This window comes from Zasmidium cellare (assembly GCF_010093935.1).
Source record: "Zasmidium cellare ATCC 36951 unplaced genomic scaffold M409scaffold_31, whole genome shotgun sequence".
Lineage (NCBI taxonomy): Eukaryota > Fungi > Ascomycota > Dothideomycetes > Mycosphaerellales > Mycosphaerellaceae > Zasmidium > Zasmidium cellare.
Window position 1 is genome coordinate 276,020 of NW_022986975.1, and position 18,185 is coordinate 294,204.

General features: G+C 54.4%; 7 protein-coding genes across 7 annotated transcripts; 2 read left to right on the top strand and 5 right to left on the bottom strand.

Moving 5' to 3' along the window:
* Window positions 1-168: 168 nt before the first annotated feature.
* On the bottom strand, window positions 169-2,980 carry M409DRAFT_68591 (uncharacterized protein; the record flags this gene model as incomplete). Its single annotated transcript, XM_033817908.1, has 4 exons — window positions 169-1,974; window positions 2,035-2,091; window positions 2,141-2,891; window positions 2,949-2,980. The coding sequence occupies 4 exons, from the start codon at window positions 2,978-2,980 to the stop codon at window positions 169-171; spliced, it is 2,646 nt and encodes an 881-aa protein (XP_033664205.1).
* A 1,204-nt stretch (window positions 2,981-4,184) lies between these two features.
* M409DRAFT_26354 (uncharacterized protein) lies at window positions 4,185-6,758 on the bottom strand (the record flags this gene model as incomplete). The annotated part of the gene is made up of 2 exons (XM_033808075.1): window positions 4,185-4,285; window positions 4,337-6,758. The coding sequence occupies 2 exons, from the start codon at window positions 6,756-6,758 to the stop codon at window positions 4,185-4,187; spliced, it is 2,523 nt and encodes an 840-aa protein (XP_033664206.1).
* A 2,575-nt stretch (window positions 6,759-9,333) lies between these two features.
* Window positions 9,334-10,734, bottom strand: M409DRAFT_33755 (uncharacterized protein; the record flags this gene model as incomplete). Its single annotated transcript, XM_033810303.1, has 1 exon — window positions 9,334-10,734. A coding segment is annotated over one exon (1,401 nt), but the record flags the coding sequence as incomplete, so codon positions are not given.
* A 1,014-nt stretch (window positions 10,735-11,748) lies between these two features.
* On the bottom strand, window positions 11,749-14,156 carry M409DRAFT_35041 (uncharacterized protein; the record flags this gene model as incomplete). The annotated part of the gene is made up of 3 exons (XM_033810341.1): window positions 11,749-11,811; window positions 11,865-12,811; window positions 12,899-14,156. Coding segments are annotated over 3 exons (2,268 nt in total), but the record flags the coding sequence as incomplete, so codon positions are not given.
* Window positions 14,157-14,677: 521 nt separating this feature from the next.
* On the top strand, window positions 14,678-15,254 carry M409DRAFT_26357 (uncharacterized protein; the record flags this gene model as incomplete). Its single annotated transcript, XM_033808076.1, has 2 exons — window positions 14,678-14,686; window positions 14,739-15,254. The coding sequence occupies 2 exons, from the start codon at window positions 14,678-14,680 to the stop codon at window positions 15,252-15,254; spliced, it is 525 nt and encodes a 174-aa protein (XP_033664209.1).
* Window positions 15,255-15,286: 32 nt separating this feature from the next.
* Window positions 15,287-16,255, bottom strand: M409DRAFT_68595 (uncharacterized protein; the record flags this gene model as incomplete). The annotated part of the gene is made up of 2 exons (XM_033817909.1): window positions 15,287-15,873; window positions 15,916-16,255. The coding sequence occupies 2 exons, from the start codon at window positions 16,253-16,255 to the stop codon at window positions 15,287-15,289; spliced, it is 927 nt and encodes a 308-aa protein (XP_033664210.1).
* Window positions 16,256-17,247: 992 nt separating this feature from the next.
* M409DRAFT_26359 (uncharacterized protein) lies at window positions 17,248-17,908 on the top strand (the record flags this gene model as incomplete). The annotated part of the gene is made up of 2 exons (XM_033808077.1): window positions 17,248-17,398; window positions 17,451-17,908. 2 exons carry the CDS (start codon window positions 17,248-17,250, stop codon window positions 17,906-17,908), a joined length of 609 nt encoding a protein of 202 aa, XP_033664211.1.
* Between the last annotated feature and the right edge of the window lie 277 nt (window positions 17,909-18,185).

Sequence of the window (18,185 nt, forward strand, 5' to 3'; positions counted from 1 at the left end):
AGAGCCAAACGTAGTATCTCACGGCTATCCGGCCCCGTGGGTGTCGAGTTGACATTCATCACCAGCCAAGCTCTTGTTGGTGAAAATGCTGCAAGGCAATACCCGCCAACAACTCATCCATTCCGGCGATAGTTGCGAGTCCCTCCTCACAACCCAACCCACTCACATTCACTCATCATCGAGATAATCATTCTCCTCCAACCAGTCCCTCACAACCTCCCCATCCCTCTCCCGATACGCAGCATTAATCCCAATCCGCTCCAGCGCAATCGCCAGTCCACGAGTATACCCCGTCGTATCCTTCCCCGTGAAGAAAGCCTCAACCTCCTCACGACGCTCCCGGGTTGTAAACGTCTGCAGCGTACTCCGAATCAAAGGCTCCATGACCGCCGAGGAGCCACCCAGTCGTTCGAGGATCGAGGTCCAGTGCTCGCGCATGAAGACCCAGACGGTCTCGCGGGCGGCGGGATTCTTCGCGAGTTCTGTCATGAGGTCGCTGGTGTCGGAACTTGTCATTCCACCCTGCAAGGCCCAGGTCAGACATTTGTGGGTGAGCTCGGGTGTCTGGACGACGCTCATGGCTTCGACGATGATTTCGCGGGTGTCTGGAGCATTGCTGTTGGTGTACGCCTCTCGGAGACTGTCGAAGGCTTCCAGTTCCCGGTAGAGCATGGCGATGCTGAAGACGCTGCCACGGAGTGAGGGATGGATCACGCTGGTGTCTTTTGTCTTTCGAAACTCGTCCCAAAGTTTGAGAGCTTCTTCGACAGTCTCTTCGTGTCCTGCCAGACCCGCTGCTGACAAGACCAGAGCTCGTAACTTAATCGTGACGTGATCATCAGTCGCTTGTACTGTCCACCCCAAGTCTAACGCTGCCTGACCAAAGATGTCTTGTGTGAAGTCATCAAGAGCGTCAGAAATGTCCTCGTCATCCGAGAAGATGGACTGAACTCGATCGAGACAGAACCATGTGATGTCCAGGACCGGATATGAAGGCTTTGCCGTCATCGAGCTAGAAATCACGGATAATACCTCTGCTGTTGTATTTGATCCACGGCCACTCATGGCTAGAGTTGCAACATCGGTGAGAAGTCCTATCTGGTCCTCTATTGATGATGTCGAGATATTGTCGCAGAGTCGTTCAAACTCTTCCGCGGGCACTTGAGTCAGGTAGAAACCTATCTGGCCCGCGTTCAGTCGATAAGAAGAGTCTGAATTAACATCCTCGATGACAGTATCCCGATCCGTCAGGTCGACTTGTCGTATCCCCTCTCGAGTCGGTACTTGCATTGGCACGTTCCATAAGGTAGTCGACTCGTCTGGCTTCGGCTCGCCCGCGAGGAGGAAGCGCTCTTGTCTCACGTGGATCTGGTTGTCGGTCGTTCTCGAGACCGTGACAACTGGAAATCCCACGTCTTCAATCCATGAAGTCATGACGGATACCACTTTCTGACCAGACGCCTTCTCAAGTGCTTCCCACAACGCCACGGCAGTAGCATTGCCATATGCGTTGGTTTTCAAGTACTCTGATACGCCTTTCAGAAACGCTGGCAGACCGAGCCTCGCGGCAAGCATGCGTATGACCGACGCACTCTTCAGGTAAGAGATGGAGTCGAATATCGAATCAACCTCGCGACCGTCCGGAATAGGGACCCGGATAGGATGGCTTGAGCGGAGCCCATCGAGATCGAAAGCGGTCCGCATGTCGTCTGCGGCGAACGTAGCCCAGACTTTCCAGTCGGGATGCAGATGATCACAGGCAGACCAGCCAGCCCAAGTAGCGAAGCCTTCGTTGAGCCAGAGTTCGTCCCACCACTCCATTGTCGTGATGTTGCCGAACCATTGGTGGGCGAGTTCGTGGGCGATGATGTAGGTGATGTAGCTGACGTAGCTTGGATCGGATGTCGTTTCGTTGTATAAGAGGGCCGTCGGTCGAAACGTGACTAGGCCCCAGTTCTCCATCGCATCATCGGACTGATGTCGTTAGCCGTCATCAAGGCTAGACTCATTGCAACGACAATAGATGATACTCACCATCTCATGAACGGCGATCAGATCCAGCTTAGGCAGAGGATATTCAATATCGAACATCTAACCGGTCAGCACCATTCATCTCCCCACAAAACTGAAAGGAACGTACCTCAGAAAAATATTCAACAACATCACACGCCACCTGCAAGCCTCGCCTCCCATGCTGGCTAAGGCCCTGGGTCGTATAGACCCGAATCGGCAACGGCTCCAAGCTACGCTTGCGCGTCAGGCTCTGCTCAACAAACTCGAAAAGCCCAACCGCCCACGACAGAAGATAAGTGCTCATCCGCGGACTCCGCTCAAACGTCACAATCGTCCGCTCATCGATATCCGACGGCCTCGACGTCTTCACTGGCATATTGCTCAACGCGGTCATATTCGAAGGCACTTCAAGCTGCAAGTCGAACGTCGCTTTTGAGGCGGGCTCGTCGAAACATGGGAACGCTCGGCGAGCTTCGGAGGGTTCGAATTGGGTGCTGAACATGTGCGTGGCCACCCCACTCGGTGCCGTATACTGGGATCGATAAAAGCCCGCCATGTATTCGTTCGCACAGCCTTCGAACCAGATAGCAAGCGTGACGTTTCGAACCGAAGGCTGCAGCTCGACGCCGAAGCGGATGGAGCAACGTTGGTGTTCGACATCGAGCGAGATGTCGGAACTGCTATGGACCAGTGGCCCTGGATCGGAAGAGTTTTGCACGGTGACCTGAGCTCGATGTATCTTCAATTCGTGGCTGTTGAGGATTATGGTATGGGTCGCTCGTCTGACCTGGAGGACAATCTCCACGTGGCCGGAGTAAGTCCATGGCGCTTCGATGCGTAGGTCGGATAATGTGAGTGAGTAGTGCTCTGGCTTCACGCTGTCATTTCGGTCAGCAAGGTACCATAAACTGTGCGGTCCTCAAACGCAAGCATACTCATCAGGCAACAGATCACGCATTCCAGACATCTCCAATTCTGTCATGAAGATTCACGTCCTCTGGTCAACCGTCAACGTCTACAAGTCAGTGCGGTCCAGAATTACCACAAAGGGACACATGCATACAGTGCACCACCACGAAGAGAGCTGTGGCTATGCTCCTTTACGAGTGGGTCTCCCAAAAAAGCCGCTTGAAAGCGAACAAGCTCAAACTGGCGTCCACCAAAACTCCCAATTCAATCGATAGCTCTCGCAGACGCGGCGATTGGTGGGCTCTGATGAGCACAGCACAGCACAGCATCTCATGTTCTGTTGCTCAGTTGAATCTTCCAAGGTACTGGTCTTTCGCGGATGGTGTCTCCTTCTCGGCTTGAGCACCGAACTGCGTCAATATCGCAGCTGTCGACATCGTGGCTCGTCTACTCGATGACAGCGAAAGTCTGATCAAAGTTCACAGAGCTCGAGGTGGGAGGAGGGTCAAGAGCGGTGAGCGATGTTGATGGAGAAGATGGAGCAAACAGCGATGGAAAGCGTGAGACATCTCCTGCTTTTCCAGCACAGACTTCCGCACTGACCGCTCGCCGAATCCACGTGAAGAGGTCGAATACTTGGCGAGGTACAAAGAACACATCTTGAGGAAGCGTTGGATTTGAATAATGCCGTTTCAATTCTTCAGACTCATCTGTGCTGGCATGATTTCATTCCATATACACCGTAGATGGCATTCATCGTATTCCATGTCTTGCCGTCGGACTTCGTCTCACACACTCATGCTATCTACAAGGCCCAAAACCTTCCCTCTCAGAATAGCGTATGCAGGTATGTGGTCGGATCATGTCTTCATCAGACGACATCAAGAGGGGAAAAGATGAGTGTTCCCTTGTCCCCAAAATTTGATCAACTCCGCATCGCAGTGTGTGGTATCTCTCATCACATTGACTGGATCATTTTTCCCGTCACATCAACACCTCATAAGATGCAAAAAGTCCATCAAGATCACACACAATCGTAGCTTGCTCATTCCAAATGTTGAGCCAAGAAGTGAAAATACTTCAATCCCATTTTAAACGCAAGGAAACTGCTTCTCGTTCTCGTGCTTTCGTTCAAAAATCTTCTCAGTCGGCCGTTAAAATGCGTTCAAGACTTGGCGGGCATGAATTTCATGGCCCATCGTTCGTGCGTATTGTCGTCGAAAATCGTGATACGAGAGCCAGCCGTGATCGAGTCGTGTGTTCTAATTCGCTCGAATGACAAGCTTGCTCAAGAATTTGTTGCTTAGACAATCGAAATCGTCGCGGGTGAACTTTGCGTTCTGTCGCTCCTTCAAGTATTTTTCTGCCACAATATCAGTACATGCGGTGAAACGAAAAGATGATGTGGACTCACCATATTTGTTGACGTGACCCTTGACCTCAGTCAAAGCGTCACAAACAGCAGGGTTGGATCCCAAGAGTTGGTGATGCTTCTTGGTGTCCCAGTCTTGCAGACCAGGCAGCTTCGTCGAGATGGCTTGGAAGAGGCCAACAATGACGCCAACTGGAGTTGACTCCATGTCATCGCAGAACTTGTTCACTGCCTGCTCATCGGGCACACGGTAGTAGCAGTCGAACTGCATCTCCTCCCAGATGGCCAACAGGATGGCAGCGAGCATGAAAATGGTTGGCCAGTTCTTGAGCTTCTCACCGGAATAGACTGACGAGTAGAGCGCCGACAGCTCCTCCAAGATGTCCTTTTGCAACTCACGCCACATGTCGGCCAAAGCGCACTTGATCTGAAAGTTGATCATGACTGGTGCGACGGTCTTCCCACTGAACTTTGACCTGTCATCGTAGATGCGGCCCTGGAACTGTTCTTCCTCTGAAAGACCCTCAACCATAGTGACATGTGTGGTCAGGTTGTAAGCAAGGACCAACTTGAGGCCTTTTCGTATTGAAGGGGTCTTCTCCTTGACGTAGTACCGGTAGGCAGTCTTGAGGATCTCAGTCAAGAACTTGGTGCCCTCGAAGAATTCATCAACGAAAGACTCGAAGCCTTGGTCGAGATGTCGGTCGAGGTACTCGGACAGCAATGTGGTGCTGACACCCTCCATGCCGGCCGACAGTTTGGCAGTGTTGATTTCAAAATCCTCGGGGTCCTCACTGCGGGTAGTCTCCGTCCAGTCCATGCCGAAGCACTTGTCATCTCTGACAAACACTTCACGCGCGTTGATGGGCAGGTAGTGGCCGTAACCATGAGTGATGTAGAGCGTGCGTTCGAGAGTGCTGAAGCCCTTGATGTTGCCAACGCTAAAGCCAAGACTGACATGACGCTCGTAATCGGCCTTCCAATCCTTCATGAAGTAGGCAATATCCTTGATGTCCATGCGCGTGCACGGTACCTGCCACAGTCGCGCATGACTCGGTCGACAACCACCGCACGGTTCACCCTTATCGCAAGTCTTCTTCAAGAACTTGCATCGCAGGCAGGCACGGAGTTTTCGGATCTCGTGCGCTTGCTGGCGCTGGTCTGGTCGTAGTGGTCCCTTTCTCCGCCCGACCTTCTTCTCGGCGACGGTATCCTTGCGTGTGCTGTGTGGGGTCTTCTTGATCACAGCCTTGGTCGTTTTCCCCTCTAGGGGAGACTTGCGACGACGAAGGGGCGGTGATGTGGGACCCGACGAGGTGGGCGACGTTGACGATGAGCCAGTGGAGCGATATGAAGGAGCGACGCCACTGGGAGGGCTGACAGCTAACGATGACGACGGCGAGGTGTGTTGCTGTGTGTGCATGGGAAGGCCATGAGCATGTTGGAAGTACTGCGCATCGAGGTAGTCTTGGCCGTGAAGGTCGTGTGGCGAACTGAGTGGCCATGGGGCAATCTCCTCGTAACTACTTGATAGGTCGGCGGAGTTGGGTCCTTCTGACGATGATGAATCGGAGTTGGTTCGAATGTGCAAGTTCTGGCTCGGGTTGGAGACGGTACCGACAGAGTCGAAGGATTGGCGGTGTGGGTTGAAGTTGACGATTGACCATGAACCTTCGTTATCTGATAACGATTGGACCTCGAGAACGGTGCCGGTGGGCGAGCTACCGGGCATACTCGAGTTCACCGACTCGGCGGACTGCTGGTTGAATGCGTGGGTGTTGACGCCCATGGGGAAGGTCATGTCGTTTTGGTAGTCGTTGAGCGGGTAGACCAAGGCGTTCATCGACTCCATCGGTCCCGCCATGGTCATGAAGTTGGCAGCGTGCATGCCTGCGGTGACGGCGTAGTTGTCGGCAGTCGACGCTGGCATGAAGTCGACCGGCGACGATTGTAGTTGTCCCCCAAACGACGAGGCGGTGAACGCATTCATGTTCATCGCCCTGGTGTCCTGCATGCTGAATTGCTGCTGCTGTTGAGCCGCCTGTTGCAGCTGGTATTGCCATTCGTTCGAGAGCATGGTGTAGTCGAGACCAAGACCGCTCGTCTGAAGATTGATTGGCTGGTTGCCATGGTTGCTATTCGGGCGACTCTGCTGTTGCGGCGGGGAGGGCTGGTGACTCGACGGCGGCGCCATGTAAGTTTGCGAGGGCTGGTGGTGGTTTTGCTGCGGTTGTTGGTGGTGGTGATGTTGCTGCTGCTGGGGCTGCTGATGCTGCCACTTTGCCTCGTGATCCATGGGGTCCAGAGGCAGCGGGTGCCAGTGCGATTGAGGATTGGGATGGATAAACGGCGGATATGAATTTGACCGCGGGTCCTGTTGAGGTTGGTGCTGGTGCTGGTGCTGATGGACAGGGCCGAAGTCGAACAGGCCGTCTGGCGTGGTGAAGTGGGCGAAGTCGTCCATGATTAGGTGACGCGGTGAGGAATTGGGCGGATGATGCTGGGCGCTGGCGCTGTCGCAGCGACGGGCGAGCGAAGAGTGCGCGGTGGGCGAGGTTTCTTCACCGCCGTGGATGAAGTTGGGATGGCAGCAGCGACGGCGTCGACGGGAAGCCGTGCCGCAGCGCTACCTTTGCGCGAGCGTCGACGAAGAGGACGAGGCTCGCGGGCGCGCTGCCCTGCTGCTGCTCTGCTCTGCGCTGCGCTGCCGGGCAGAAGAGCGGTGAGTGGGCGATTCGATCATGCAGTTGTACCACTCCACTCGCATGCACCACGCCCGCCGCTGGCCAATTGTTGCCCGCCAAACCCCGAGCACCGCGCTGACCCGCAGGTCCATCCATGCGATCAGTGCGCTAGTCGCACGCCTCGCTGGCCGTCCGGCAGCAGCAGCACCTCACCATCCTGACAGGAAATAAGCCTGAATGCATCGCGATATACATATACATAGACGTGCCTGTGGTGTGAGGCGAGGAAAGAGCGCCTCGTCGGGCGGGCCTGATTCATTCACTCACGTCTTCCAAACGTCTCGAAAACCGTTGACCGGAGCATGAGCAGGACCCTGGGTGGCGCTTGCCGACGGCGATGAATGCGGGGCATCGGAGCAGCCCCAGCCACAATCTCGACTCTGTTGCGCGATAGCAGCGGTGTGCGACTCTCCCTCCCAGCTTCACCCAACAAAAACCAGCGCGACTCCGCAATAACAACTCTCCTGCCGTCCGCTCCACCACTTCGCAATGCAACCTGCAGGGTCGCTCCTTCTTCACCTCTGCTGTTGAGCGAGTCCCCAATTCCACCTGCCTGAATCGCCCGAGAGACGGCAGTGAGAGCGTGCACCGACTTCACCTCGAACTCCACACGTGCAACCTACCAAGCCCCAATCAATGAATGCCGTGAATCACTCACCACTCCTACCCGCCCGGCTTTGTCTCGCTGTCTCAGACTCACGTTGATGAAGAGGAGAGGACCTGCACGCCATCGTGGTTGCGAGGCGCCTCGTCACGCTCATGCGCAAGCCCTGCCCCTCCTCGAGCCAGACATTCACCACCAGCCAACACTTGAAACACGTCCCAAGGTACGTACGGCAGCGGCTCTCCACGTGATGCATCTTCTCGTCCCCGTATCGCTGTCCACCAACATGCACGACACGCCGTGCCTTGCTTGAAGCAGCATGCGGCAGTGAAGTGAGAAGAAACCACCCGCCGTGTTGTTGTACCACTCCAAGCCGTCTGACCGGTTTACCCGACGAAGTTCCCTATCCGTCTCGTGTTATTGTTGCGCAGCATATCAATTCTCCATCGACACTCACACCACAATACCACCTCATCAGCACCAACACGCGCGTGCGGTGTGGCACGCCTGACTGACAGACTGACGGTGAGACGGGAACTCGCATCGCCTCATCAGCCGCCCACCCAAAAAGTCCAGACCATTATTCCCGTGCAACACTCGCTAAAGGAATGCTGATGCTGAACAATCATCATCACCCAGAAATACACATGTACCCACGCCAAAAGTACCCGATCTCATCATCGCCATCAAACGCAGGGCCCTGTCGCAGCAACAAGCACAAGCAAACAAAAAAATATGTACCAAGCACCGTGTCCATGTCTAGATGCAACGAATCGAGTGCCCATGCAGGACCCTCACGCATCAAGCCTATAACAACACCGCACGTGACTGAACATGACGCCTCCGTGCATCGTCGTAGAGATCTGAACCGAAGCCAGCCGCCTTCGACCCTTCGGAGTCGACTGTTTGCTCCCCGTCCAAGTACGCTTCTCGCGTTGGGATAGCCTGGCTTTGCGTGAAGGCGATCAACGCTGGTCACGATCACGATGAACGCGTGGCGTTTTGTTTTCGATATGTATGTGCTCGTCGGTATCGCATGTGATCTGGGCGTGGGAGAGATAGGATAGGATAGGAATCGCACGTGATGATGGGAGTTTTGGTTCGAGGCGTGCCTTTCGATCGATTGATGCTGCCAAGAAGAAGAATGTTCTACGTAGAGCTTGTCTGTTTGGACATGCACGTGCTGGGTAACTGGCAGGTAGTAGTAGTAGTCGGCCATCAGTATCCTCTTCATTCCGCTCGAAGTCGATCATATCCTACCATCACTCGCGCGCTGTCCAAGCACATCTGAAAGGACATCAAGAGCTTATCAGTCGGATTCTTCAAGAACAGAGAGATGACTCCTCCATCCATTCCATCTCTCAAGCCAAGACGACGAGGGAAACACTACCGCCCAGCGACATGTGTAAATAATGCATCAGTCAGACAGAGTAGTAATCCAGAAGACATTACTTTCACCCTCTATCTCCCAACAACTACACCCCCCAACTATCATCCTATCCTACAACCCAACCCACCTTTCTCACAACCTACCGATCCGGCAATGGCCTCGGATCAATCTCCCTCATCTCCTCCTCACCCCTCTCCCCCAACAACCCCGTCCCCTCCGCCCTCTCCACGCTCTCCCTCCCGGGCGCCGCACTACTCTGCATCTCAATCCCCCCAGCAAGAGACTCCCCCCTCGCATACGCACTCGGCAAAATCCCCCCATTCATCCCATCATGTCCATCCGTCGACCCTTTCAAAAACCAGTCGTCCACCCTCCTCGCTAACCGCGTACTCGGCCCATCGATCAGCTTCTCCGCCCAGTGCGCTACGATCAACGCGACGGGGACGGTGATGGTGAGGAGCATGGCGTAGACGATGGTCGTTTTGATCCAGCTCTCCTCGCTGCCGTCCGTTGGGGCGTCAATCCACTGATGGCGGTTGAAAAGTGGGAAGACGAAGTTCTTGGCCCGCTCGCCGAGGAGATTCAGTGTGATGCGGTGAGTGAGGTAGAGCATGTAGCTGATGCGGCCGAGGTAGCGCATGAAGGAGAATTCGAAGAATCGTTTGATGGAGGGGAGGTGGCAGGCGGCGTAGATGAAGAGGATGCCCGACCAGCACCAGAGCCACCGGCCGCCGCCTTCGATGGCGCGCCAGTTGGGCGGGGTGAGGTGGATGAGCCACTCGTAGCCGGGGCGGTCGTAGTATTCGGAAGCCTCGGGGACGCCCGCGAGGAGGAGGCCGAGCAGGAGCAGGGCGATATAGCCCAGCCTCGCGCGGGTGGTAGTTTTCTCGTTGAGTTTCTCGAACCCGCCGTGTTGGCGCACGTAATTCGCTAGCAACATCCCCGCCGTGAAGAGCCAGTACGTCCACTCTCCGCGCAGACACGCATACGCCACGACGCCGAAAATCACCAGCGTCCTCTTGGCATGATGCCGGAACCTCCCCGTCGCGAGCAGGATCAGGAAAATCAACAGCGACCCGGCGAATTCGTACGGGATGGTCCACATGGTCCAGTCGTAACCGTGCAGACTCGAATACTTGTTCCGATCGATCATGAACGGGTTCGCAAACTTCTCCGAATCGACCAGCCAATCCCAGATTTGCAGGAAGATGTTGCTCTTCTGATCCCTCCCGCCGATGTACCGCAGGCCGAAGTACAGCTCGAAACACTCCCACAGCGAGATGGCGAAGCAGGGTAAATACAATCGTATCCAGCGACGGAAGACCGCAGACCCAAGCCCTTGCATGACTTTCTCATTGCGTCCCGCGCGGATATTCCCCAGCGGTCCCCAACTGAGCACGAACCCAGAGAGCACAAAGAACACACTAACCTGTGCATGGCCCGCCGTCATGGGCACTCGAATAATGGGTAACCGCCAGATCGCCTCATAAATCGTCGTCGTGCCAAACTCCCGGAACTGATACGTATCCAGCGCGCCATAGGGAGCCTCCACCGCGGGCGGGAACCAGAACGCCAGATTGTAATGATAGATCATGACCAGAAACGCCGCGAGGCCACGCAGGCCATCGAGCCAGGCCGTTTCGCGGATCGGCGCATCGGGGGCTTCGTGCAGAGGGAATCCTAGGATGTTGCGGAGCGTGAGGCCTTCGCGGAGGGATTTCGAGGTGGGTAGGCTGGGAAGGGGGAGATTCTGCATCAGGTTGGGGAGAGGGGACATGTTGGCATTTTTGTGGCGGTTGTAGTCGGCCGGCGTGGAGATGTGTTCTTCGATGGTCATTGCCTTGGTGACATTGTTGTTCTCTTCTTGGCGCCTGTATATTAGATGAAGGGATGGATAGGTTTTAAAGTGGTACATGTATGTATATTTTACGTGGCTAGGAGATGGAGATCAGGTCTCGTGCCTTCCCGCCCGCAGGAGGATTGCAGGTGCCGAGGCAGCCTAATTAGTGGGAGAGGAGAGGAGATCGTCGCCGTTGAGTGGTAGATTTGGCACAAGCGAAAAGTCTCCTCAGCTGCAGGGCAATTGGACGCGGTTGTTTGGTGGAAAGATTCATTGTTCCTGATCCAGGAACTGCTCAATATTGGGGACATGAGTGAGGCCGTGAGCAATGTCTGAGAAGAGCGAGACTGTTCTGTTAGTGAGTTGTGAAAAGAAGCAGGTGAGGTCAAACAACCGTCTGATACAGTCAGGGACGTGCTTGTAGACCCACTTTTTCACGCAACGACACATTGGTGACTTTCGTCCGGGTGCTAATGGATGGCCGCATGCTCCACCAGGTCGCATTACTCGTCACTCGTATTTCTCGTTCTCGAAAACTCAAGCAGAACAGGGAGGAGAGGCAACACGAGAGAGACTCATCGTCAAAAGCAGTCAGTTCAGCTCTCAGGCGTTATCGATTCTCAGAGAACCATCGCCCAAAGCCGCACTTTCATCATAAAGTCGTCGAGAGCATCCCTCTCATGACCACCCAGCGCCGTAGAATGCAAATGCAATGTGTGAAAGGCCTCTGTCTCTTCCGAGAGGCGGAACAAGAATCTCCCATCCGTGTTTTTATCCCCTCCATTCCCAAACGCCGTCCTTTTCGCAATGCAGTATCCAAGATTCACGTTCGTTAAAGCTGGAGCTCGACCTCACTCTGACCTTCTCCTCTTAGTCGTCATCGCTTTCCTCGTCTTCTTCGTCAAGTGCTTCCATGGCCTCTTTGATGAACGGTGCAGCCTAGTCGTATGTTAGTCGAAATCACAATCATATTCAAAACGATTCAGACTCACCTTCACATCCAGGTTGAGGGCAGTCGTGAAAGCCTTTAGCGCGCCCGCCTTATCGTTGAGTCCTTTGCAGCACTTGCCGAGCAAGAACCACACGTTCGCCTCATCAGGTGCCTGATCCCTCAAAATCTCCAACTCCGCGAACGCACTGTCATACTCCTTCATGTGCATCAGGACCCTGGCCTTCTTGAACCGCGCCAGGGCACTCTGAGGAGCCAGCTCCAAAGCTTGGGCATAGTTCTTCAGAGCAGCATCCTTGTTCCTCAACCGCTCCATCACAACGCCAATGCACACAAGCAAAGTGCTGTTGGAAGGGTTGATCTTATGTGCGATCTGGTAATGGCGCTCGGCGTCCTCGAGCTTACCCATCCGCTCGTAGCACTTGCCCAAGCCGTACCACCCCCCGTATCCTCTACGATCAATCGCCACAGCTTTCCTGAAAGCCAAGAGCCCAGAGTCGAAAGCCTCGTTGGCCATGTATTCGTGACCCATGAGCGTGTAGGCGTAAGCAAACTTCTCGTCAAGTTGAGTAGCGCGCTTGAAAGCTGAAATCGCCGAATCATGCTCACGAGTGAGTGAAAAGGCATTGCCAACTGCGACCCAGGTCTCCGGAGCATCGAAGTGGTTGTCACGTAGGACACGACAGAGGAACGAGAGTGTCGACTCCTTCTTCATGTGCCAAAGAACGGTAGAGTAGATCTCCATGTCTTCGATACGCGATGGCTGCATCTTCATGAGCTTCGAGAAGCACTCTTCAGCGGCCTTGTAGTCTGCGGCTTCATAGTAGGCCTTGCCAAGTTGAGCAAGCACCCATGGCGTCTCGCGCTGGGCCGAAGGAAGAGAGCGGAAAGTTTGAATGGCTTCTGGCAGTTCAAACTTCGCAATCGCATGAGAGCCAACCGCCAGCTGCCTGAAGTTATCAAGCAGACTGTTCATGGCCTGCTGTTCGGCTAGCGCATCATGCTGGGTCGTGGACTGCGACTGTTTCTGCGGAAGAGCGATCGTAGACATGATTGGAGCAGCCGAAGTCGCGGTACTCCGCTCGCTGTTGCGACTCATGGCGCGTTTCTCCTTCTCCTTTTCTTTCTCATCTGGAGGCATCACCTTCCGGTTTCCACTAACAACCCGTCCCACAACAGCACCCGTTCGACCCTTAGTTCCGGTCGCTGCTTTCGCTGTGCGAGCTGTCCTATCAGCTCTGCCAGCTACAGATGCGGTGGTGTCTGCGGTCGAACGAGTCATGCGGGTGGTTATCGATTGAGTAAACAAGCGATTGCTGCGTCGAGGTTGAGATAGATCGGCGCTCGTCTGAGACGCCGCGCCAGAGATGGTCCTCTTCTGTCCTTGAGCACTGGGTTTCCGAGGGGCATGCATAGGATCGTCGGGTCCTTCTGACTGTCCCCTGTTCTGACCATACCGTGGTCTGTCTGACGCTTCTAGCTGCTGGCCTGGGCGTGCTCTCCTAGAGGGCGCCACTGGTGCGAAAACATCGTCCTGATTCTCAGCCATGGTGATATCGTCATCCAGAATGCTGCCATGAACAGTCGGGGTGTCCCACTCAGACAAAGCCATCTTGCCCTTGATTTTGGGCAAAGGCTCTGGATCCTGCAACGCAGAATCTGGTCTCGACGAAGTGAAGGGATCGTCCATGGATGCTGTTGGATGGCGCACCCCAAAGTTGGGCTGGGGTCCAAGTGGTTGCCTCGAATCCTCGTCCACATAGACTTGCGTATCTCCCGATCCTGATTCTGAAGAGGCGGGAATGTCCGTCATCTGCCTGAACATGTTTCCAACCTTGAGGTCTGCCCCAATCGTACACAGTCCCTCGAACGCATCCCACACGAATGCGTTCTGCTTGTGCGCCTCGATGAAGCAGTCTCCCGCTTTACGCGGTTCTCCATTCGCACGGTATAGTCTGCCGAGCAGTGTCAAGACTGCGGGGGCATCTGGCGTGTGCCGTCTTGACGTCTCAGAGTGCTTGTTCCAGTCGCTCTTCCCGACCCAAAGTTTCTTGCATGCTTCCAGCGCAGCCAAGCCTTCACTATAGCGGTCGAGTTCCGAGCATGCTTGCGCAAAGACGTAGGCACAGCCCAGGTGTCTGCCGATAGCGCCACTCTTGTGGCTGAAGTCGTAGGCGGCCTTGGGGCGACGAGATCGAAGGTAGGTGAGGGCGAGGAGATGTTGGGCATCGGCATTCCGTGGCTCGAGAGCATGGAGACGTCCGGCGAGAAAGTTCGCATTGTCGAGCATGTCATTGTCGAGGTGGTAGTAGATCAGCTGCCGCAGCTGGGATGCGGCGATGGTGGTGGTGGGTGCCATGGTGCAGGCGGCGTAGGAAGGCTATTAGGATTATGTTATGCGGGTGCTCGCTGGGGAGGAAAGGTCGACAAGGAAATCACCGCGTGGCCGCCGGGTGCACGCATGGATGTGAGGCAGTCGTGAGGTCGTGACTCGAGGTGTGCAAGCGCCTACTTCGGCGTGGTGGTGATGGTGGCTGGGAGCCGGTTATGCTGTCATGACCGTCTCATCGTAATCGTGGGTGCTGTCGTGGGTCTGGTCTGGATACTGCGAGAAGGTGTGAGTACTTGGACTGTTGCGAGTTGTTGCGCGACGGTGGTGAATGGTCGCTGGCGGGTTTGTTTTGTGGTCGTTGCTACGAAGGCGCACAAGCCACGAGCGGCACGGCAGGATCGACGACGCCAAGCCCGGCAATCGATTGCTCGCGTGGTCGACCTCGTACTTCACTCACTCTCAATAAACAGTTAAGCAGGCCACAATTGGACTGGAGGCATTGCCGTGGTTGAGTATTGTTCAAGATGGCTCAGGTAAGAATTGGATAAGTCATACTCCACCGGCTTCAGCTAAGACCTTCATCAGAAAGCCTTCAAAACCCTCGCCCAAAAGAACACTCAAACCCTCAACCGCGCGCACCTCATCGCCCTCGGCGTCAATGCGTTCTACCTCCTCTTCGCCCTCCTAATCTCTCGGAAACGAAGTCTCTACAAATACATCCTCCTTAACGGCCCGGCCCTTGTCTTCGAATTCTGGTTCGAACGAATCGGTCGCCCGGTCTACCAAGATGGGGAGCTCAAGCGCGCTGGCGAAGATCTTGAAGCCAAAGGACTGACGGAATGGATGTGGGACGTTGTCTATTGGACTTGGGGGAATGTAGTGTTTGTGGCACTCGCTGGGGATTGGGCTTGGTGGGGAATGGTCGTGCCGGTGCTCTATAGTGTTTGGTCGGCGTGGACGACGTATACTGGTGTGAGGCAGGGCATGGGCGGGATGATGGGTGGAGGCGATACTGATACGCAGAAACAAGGTGCCGGTGGACAGAGTAAGAGGCAGGCGAAGATGGAGAAGAGAGGTGGGCAGAAGATGGTGTATCGGTAATACATCTATACAGCTACAAGCATAGAGAAAGTCTATCCGCCGATCATGGATTGCATTCCCAGAATGCCATACCGCTGCATCTCACTCAACCGGATGCCAAGATGCTTCTCCAACGCCTCGACCCTCTGACCTTCACTGTCGAGGGTGCCAAGATCTTCCTTCTTGCCGTGTACTCTTCGATGGAGCCTGTTGCCCATCAACACGGTATCCCCAACAATCTCCTCCCCGTCCTCCGAAAGAATGTGCTTCACAGCAATGACGATCTGTGTGAAGAACACCCTTTTATTCGTGCTCGTGAACTGATTCATGACCATGTAATCGGCAGGCAGGAATTCGACATTATCCGGAAAGCAGTAGTTCGGCAGGAACGGCTTGTCGTCCGCCATCCGCTTTTCCAATATCCACACTTTCGAGGTCGGGTTTTCGAAGTCTTCCAGGGTGTCATACCGCAGCCGCACAGAGTGCTCGGGTTTGATATTCAGGTGGATCTTTCCATCTTCAAGTGGCAAGGGTCTTGTAGCGCCTCCAGCTCCAAATCCAACATCAACCATGTAGCGAACATCCTTGATGGTGACAATGTTAATCATGTGGGCAAAGCCATACCACATCGAATGATCGCCTGGATCGCCGTTTGGTGAAGCAGCGGCATTGACTCGGCCACCAGTGGACATGATCTTGAATCCAAGAGAGCGAAGGACGGTCCCAAAGAATGCATTATTTTCCATGCAATATCCGCCTCGTCCAGTGCCCTGGGTGACAATCTTTTGGAAGAGAATCTGGGGATGAATGTCGATGATTTGATTTCTTGAGTAATGCAACTCCGCATTCTCGAACGGGACGTTGGCCAGAGTGTATCGTTTGAGGACAGTCAAGTACTCGAGGGCCTGGTCACCGCTACTTCCCTTCTTTGCCTCCTCAAGATCCAGTCGCCACTTGGAGGGAAGGTTGATGCGGTCGTAGATTTGGAAGATTTGTTCTTGCGTGTAAGTTGGACGAGGCATCTTGTAGTCTGTCCCAAGTCAGAAGTCTCTTCAGGACGAAGACGTTGAACCAAATTTCGATCGTATTTTCAAGGACGAAATTCGAGTCAGTCTTGAGTGATTGATGGAAGCCGAACAAGTACCCCAAATATCTCCGACCCTTGCCCAGATCTTCATGTATCCCGGTAGATGGATCTTGTCTCTGCCGCCATCATGGGGTGCATCCAGCATACCATATATGTCTCTCGTGCTACGAAATCCGGGGCCTTTGAACAATCCGACTGCTCAAGGCGGTTAAAGGTCTCCAGGCATCGTCACACTGCGAAGGGTGAGTAAGCTGTTTCGCCGCCAAGCGCGAGCTCCAATGGTGAGTCCACATAAGCAAGTATCTCCAGTTCCGTACTGTGACAATGGGCTTGTCCCATCTCAGTAGGAGAGAGCGAGCAACTTCAGATTCCCGTGCTGGAAGTCTGAGGTGCAGTGCAGATGCATGTACGATGGTCGAGGGCTGTTGCCGATGACGCTCGAGTACGGCGGCCTACATCGGCAGCAGGTACGCGAGTTCGGCAGCTCAGGAGATCCCAGCCATCTTCAACTCAGCGGCCCTCATCTCCAACACCATGGAGAGCGAGACAAAGACCACCGCATTCCATCAACGAATGGTGGTATCTGACACAGGCCACCCACTCGACCGGGCAGTACAGGCCCTTCGTCCCGGCCAGCACGGCACGTTGACCCACTAGAACGTTTTGGGAATCCACTGCGAGTCTCAGCCGCAGCAATTTGATGGGAAGAGCGCGAGAATGAAAACTTGATGTATAACTTTGAAGTCGAATATCGAGCGAAGAGGGTCCGCTTCATGGTAGTGGCAGTGATGAGGAGGAGAGTACTTGGCAAGACGGAGGTAGAAAAGGTGGGGCGTTTCCTCGTCTTGGGCTTCTTTCTCCTCCAATCTCAACTTGGTCAGTTGGAATTCATGCTATCTTTGTGCATAAGAAAGAATCGTTTCAAAAATGCATCTTAACAACTGGGTTTACTCTCTGGCTTTGACAGGTCTCGCGAGCTGTCAAACACCACCTGGATATCCACAAAGTACTCATCGAGCCTTGATCGTGGCCTACGACAACCTCACAATCACGCCAGACGCTCTCATCTCACAAAATGGTATGCCTCTTGCAACCTAAGTGTCTCACTGAATCTAACCAAGCCCTTCCAGACACCACGCTCGAGCCTCATATATCTCTGCCCCAACACTCTCGCTGCAGAGAAGTCTACATGCTCCTCATGTTAGATCTCTCCCTCCCCACCTCCAACCTCCCTCAAAACCAAACCTACACCTCCGGCATTGGACAAAACCGTTCCACCTACCTCCACTGGTTCCAAGGAAACCTCACGCACTCCCACCACTCCAACGCTCTCATTCCTCTGTCCGATACCGAAACCATCGCGCCATATGTCCCGCCGAGTCCGAATCCGGGCGATATTGCGCATATCTATGCTTTCTATCTCTTCAAGCAGCCAAAGGAATTCGTCTTGACGGGTGTGAATGCCGGGAGAGATCTCTACCCAACGGTGTCGTATGATAGGATAAGCTTCAGTGTGCAGGATGTCGCGGAGGAGAAAGGGTTGGAGTTGGTCGCGGGCACGTACTTCAGAGAGCAGACGCCTGCTTGATAGAGAGGTGAGGTTGCAGTATAGTGCTAGGGATGAATTTCGCTGACCGTCTCATCAGGATTGGACAGTTCACTCACTCACCTGGCGCCAAGAAACACTCACAAGCCAATCATCCTGCGCTAGTTTCTACTTGCTTACTTTTCATAGCGAGCGCAAAATTCATGCCATGGTACTGGGTCGGTCAGGTAAAAATGGCCCTCTCTCAAGAGGGTTTAAAGGTCACAGTAGGTGATGTCTCTCATCTCGAATCTATCCCCAGCAAAATCATCTTCAGAAA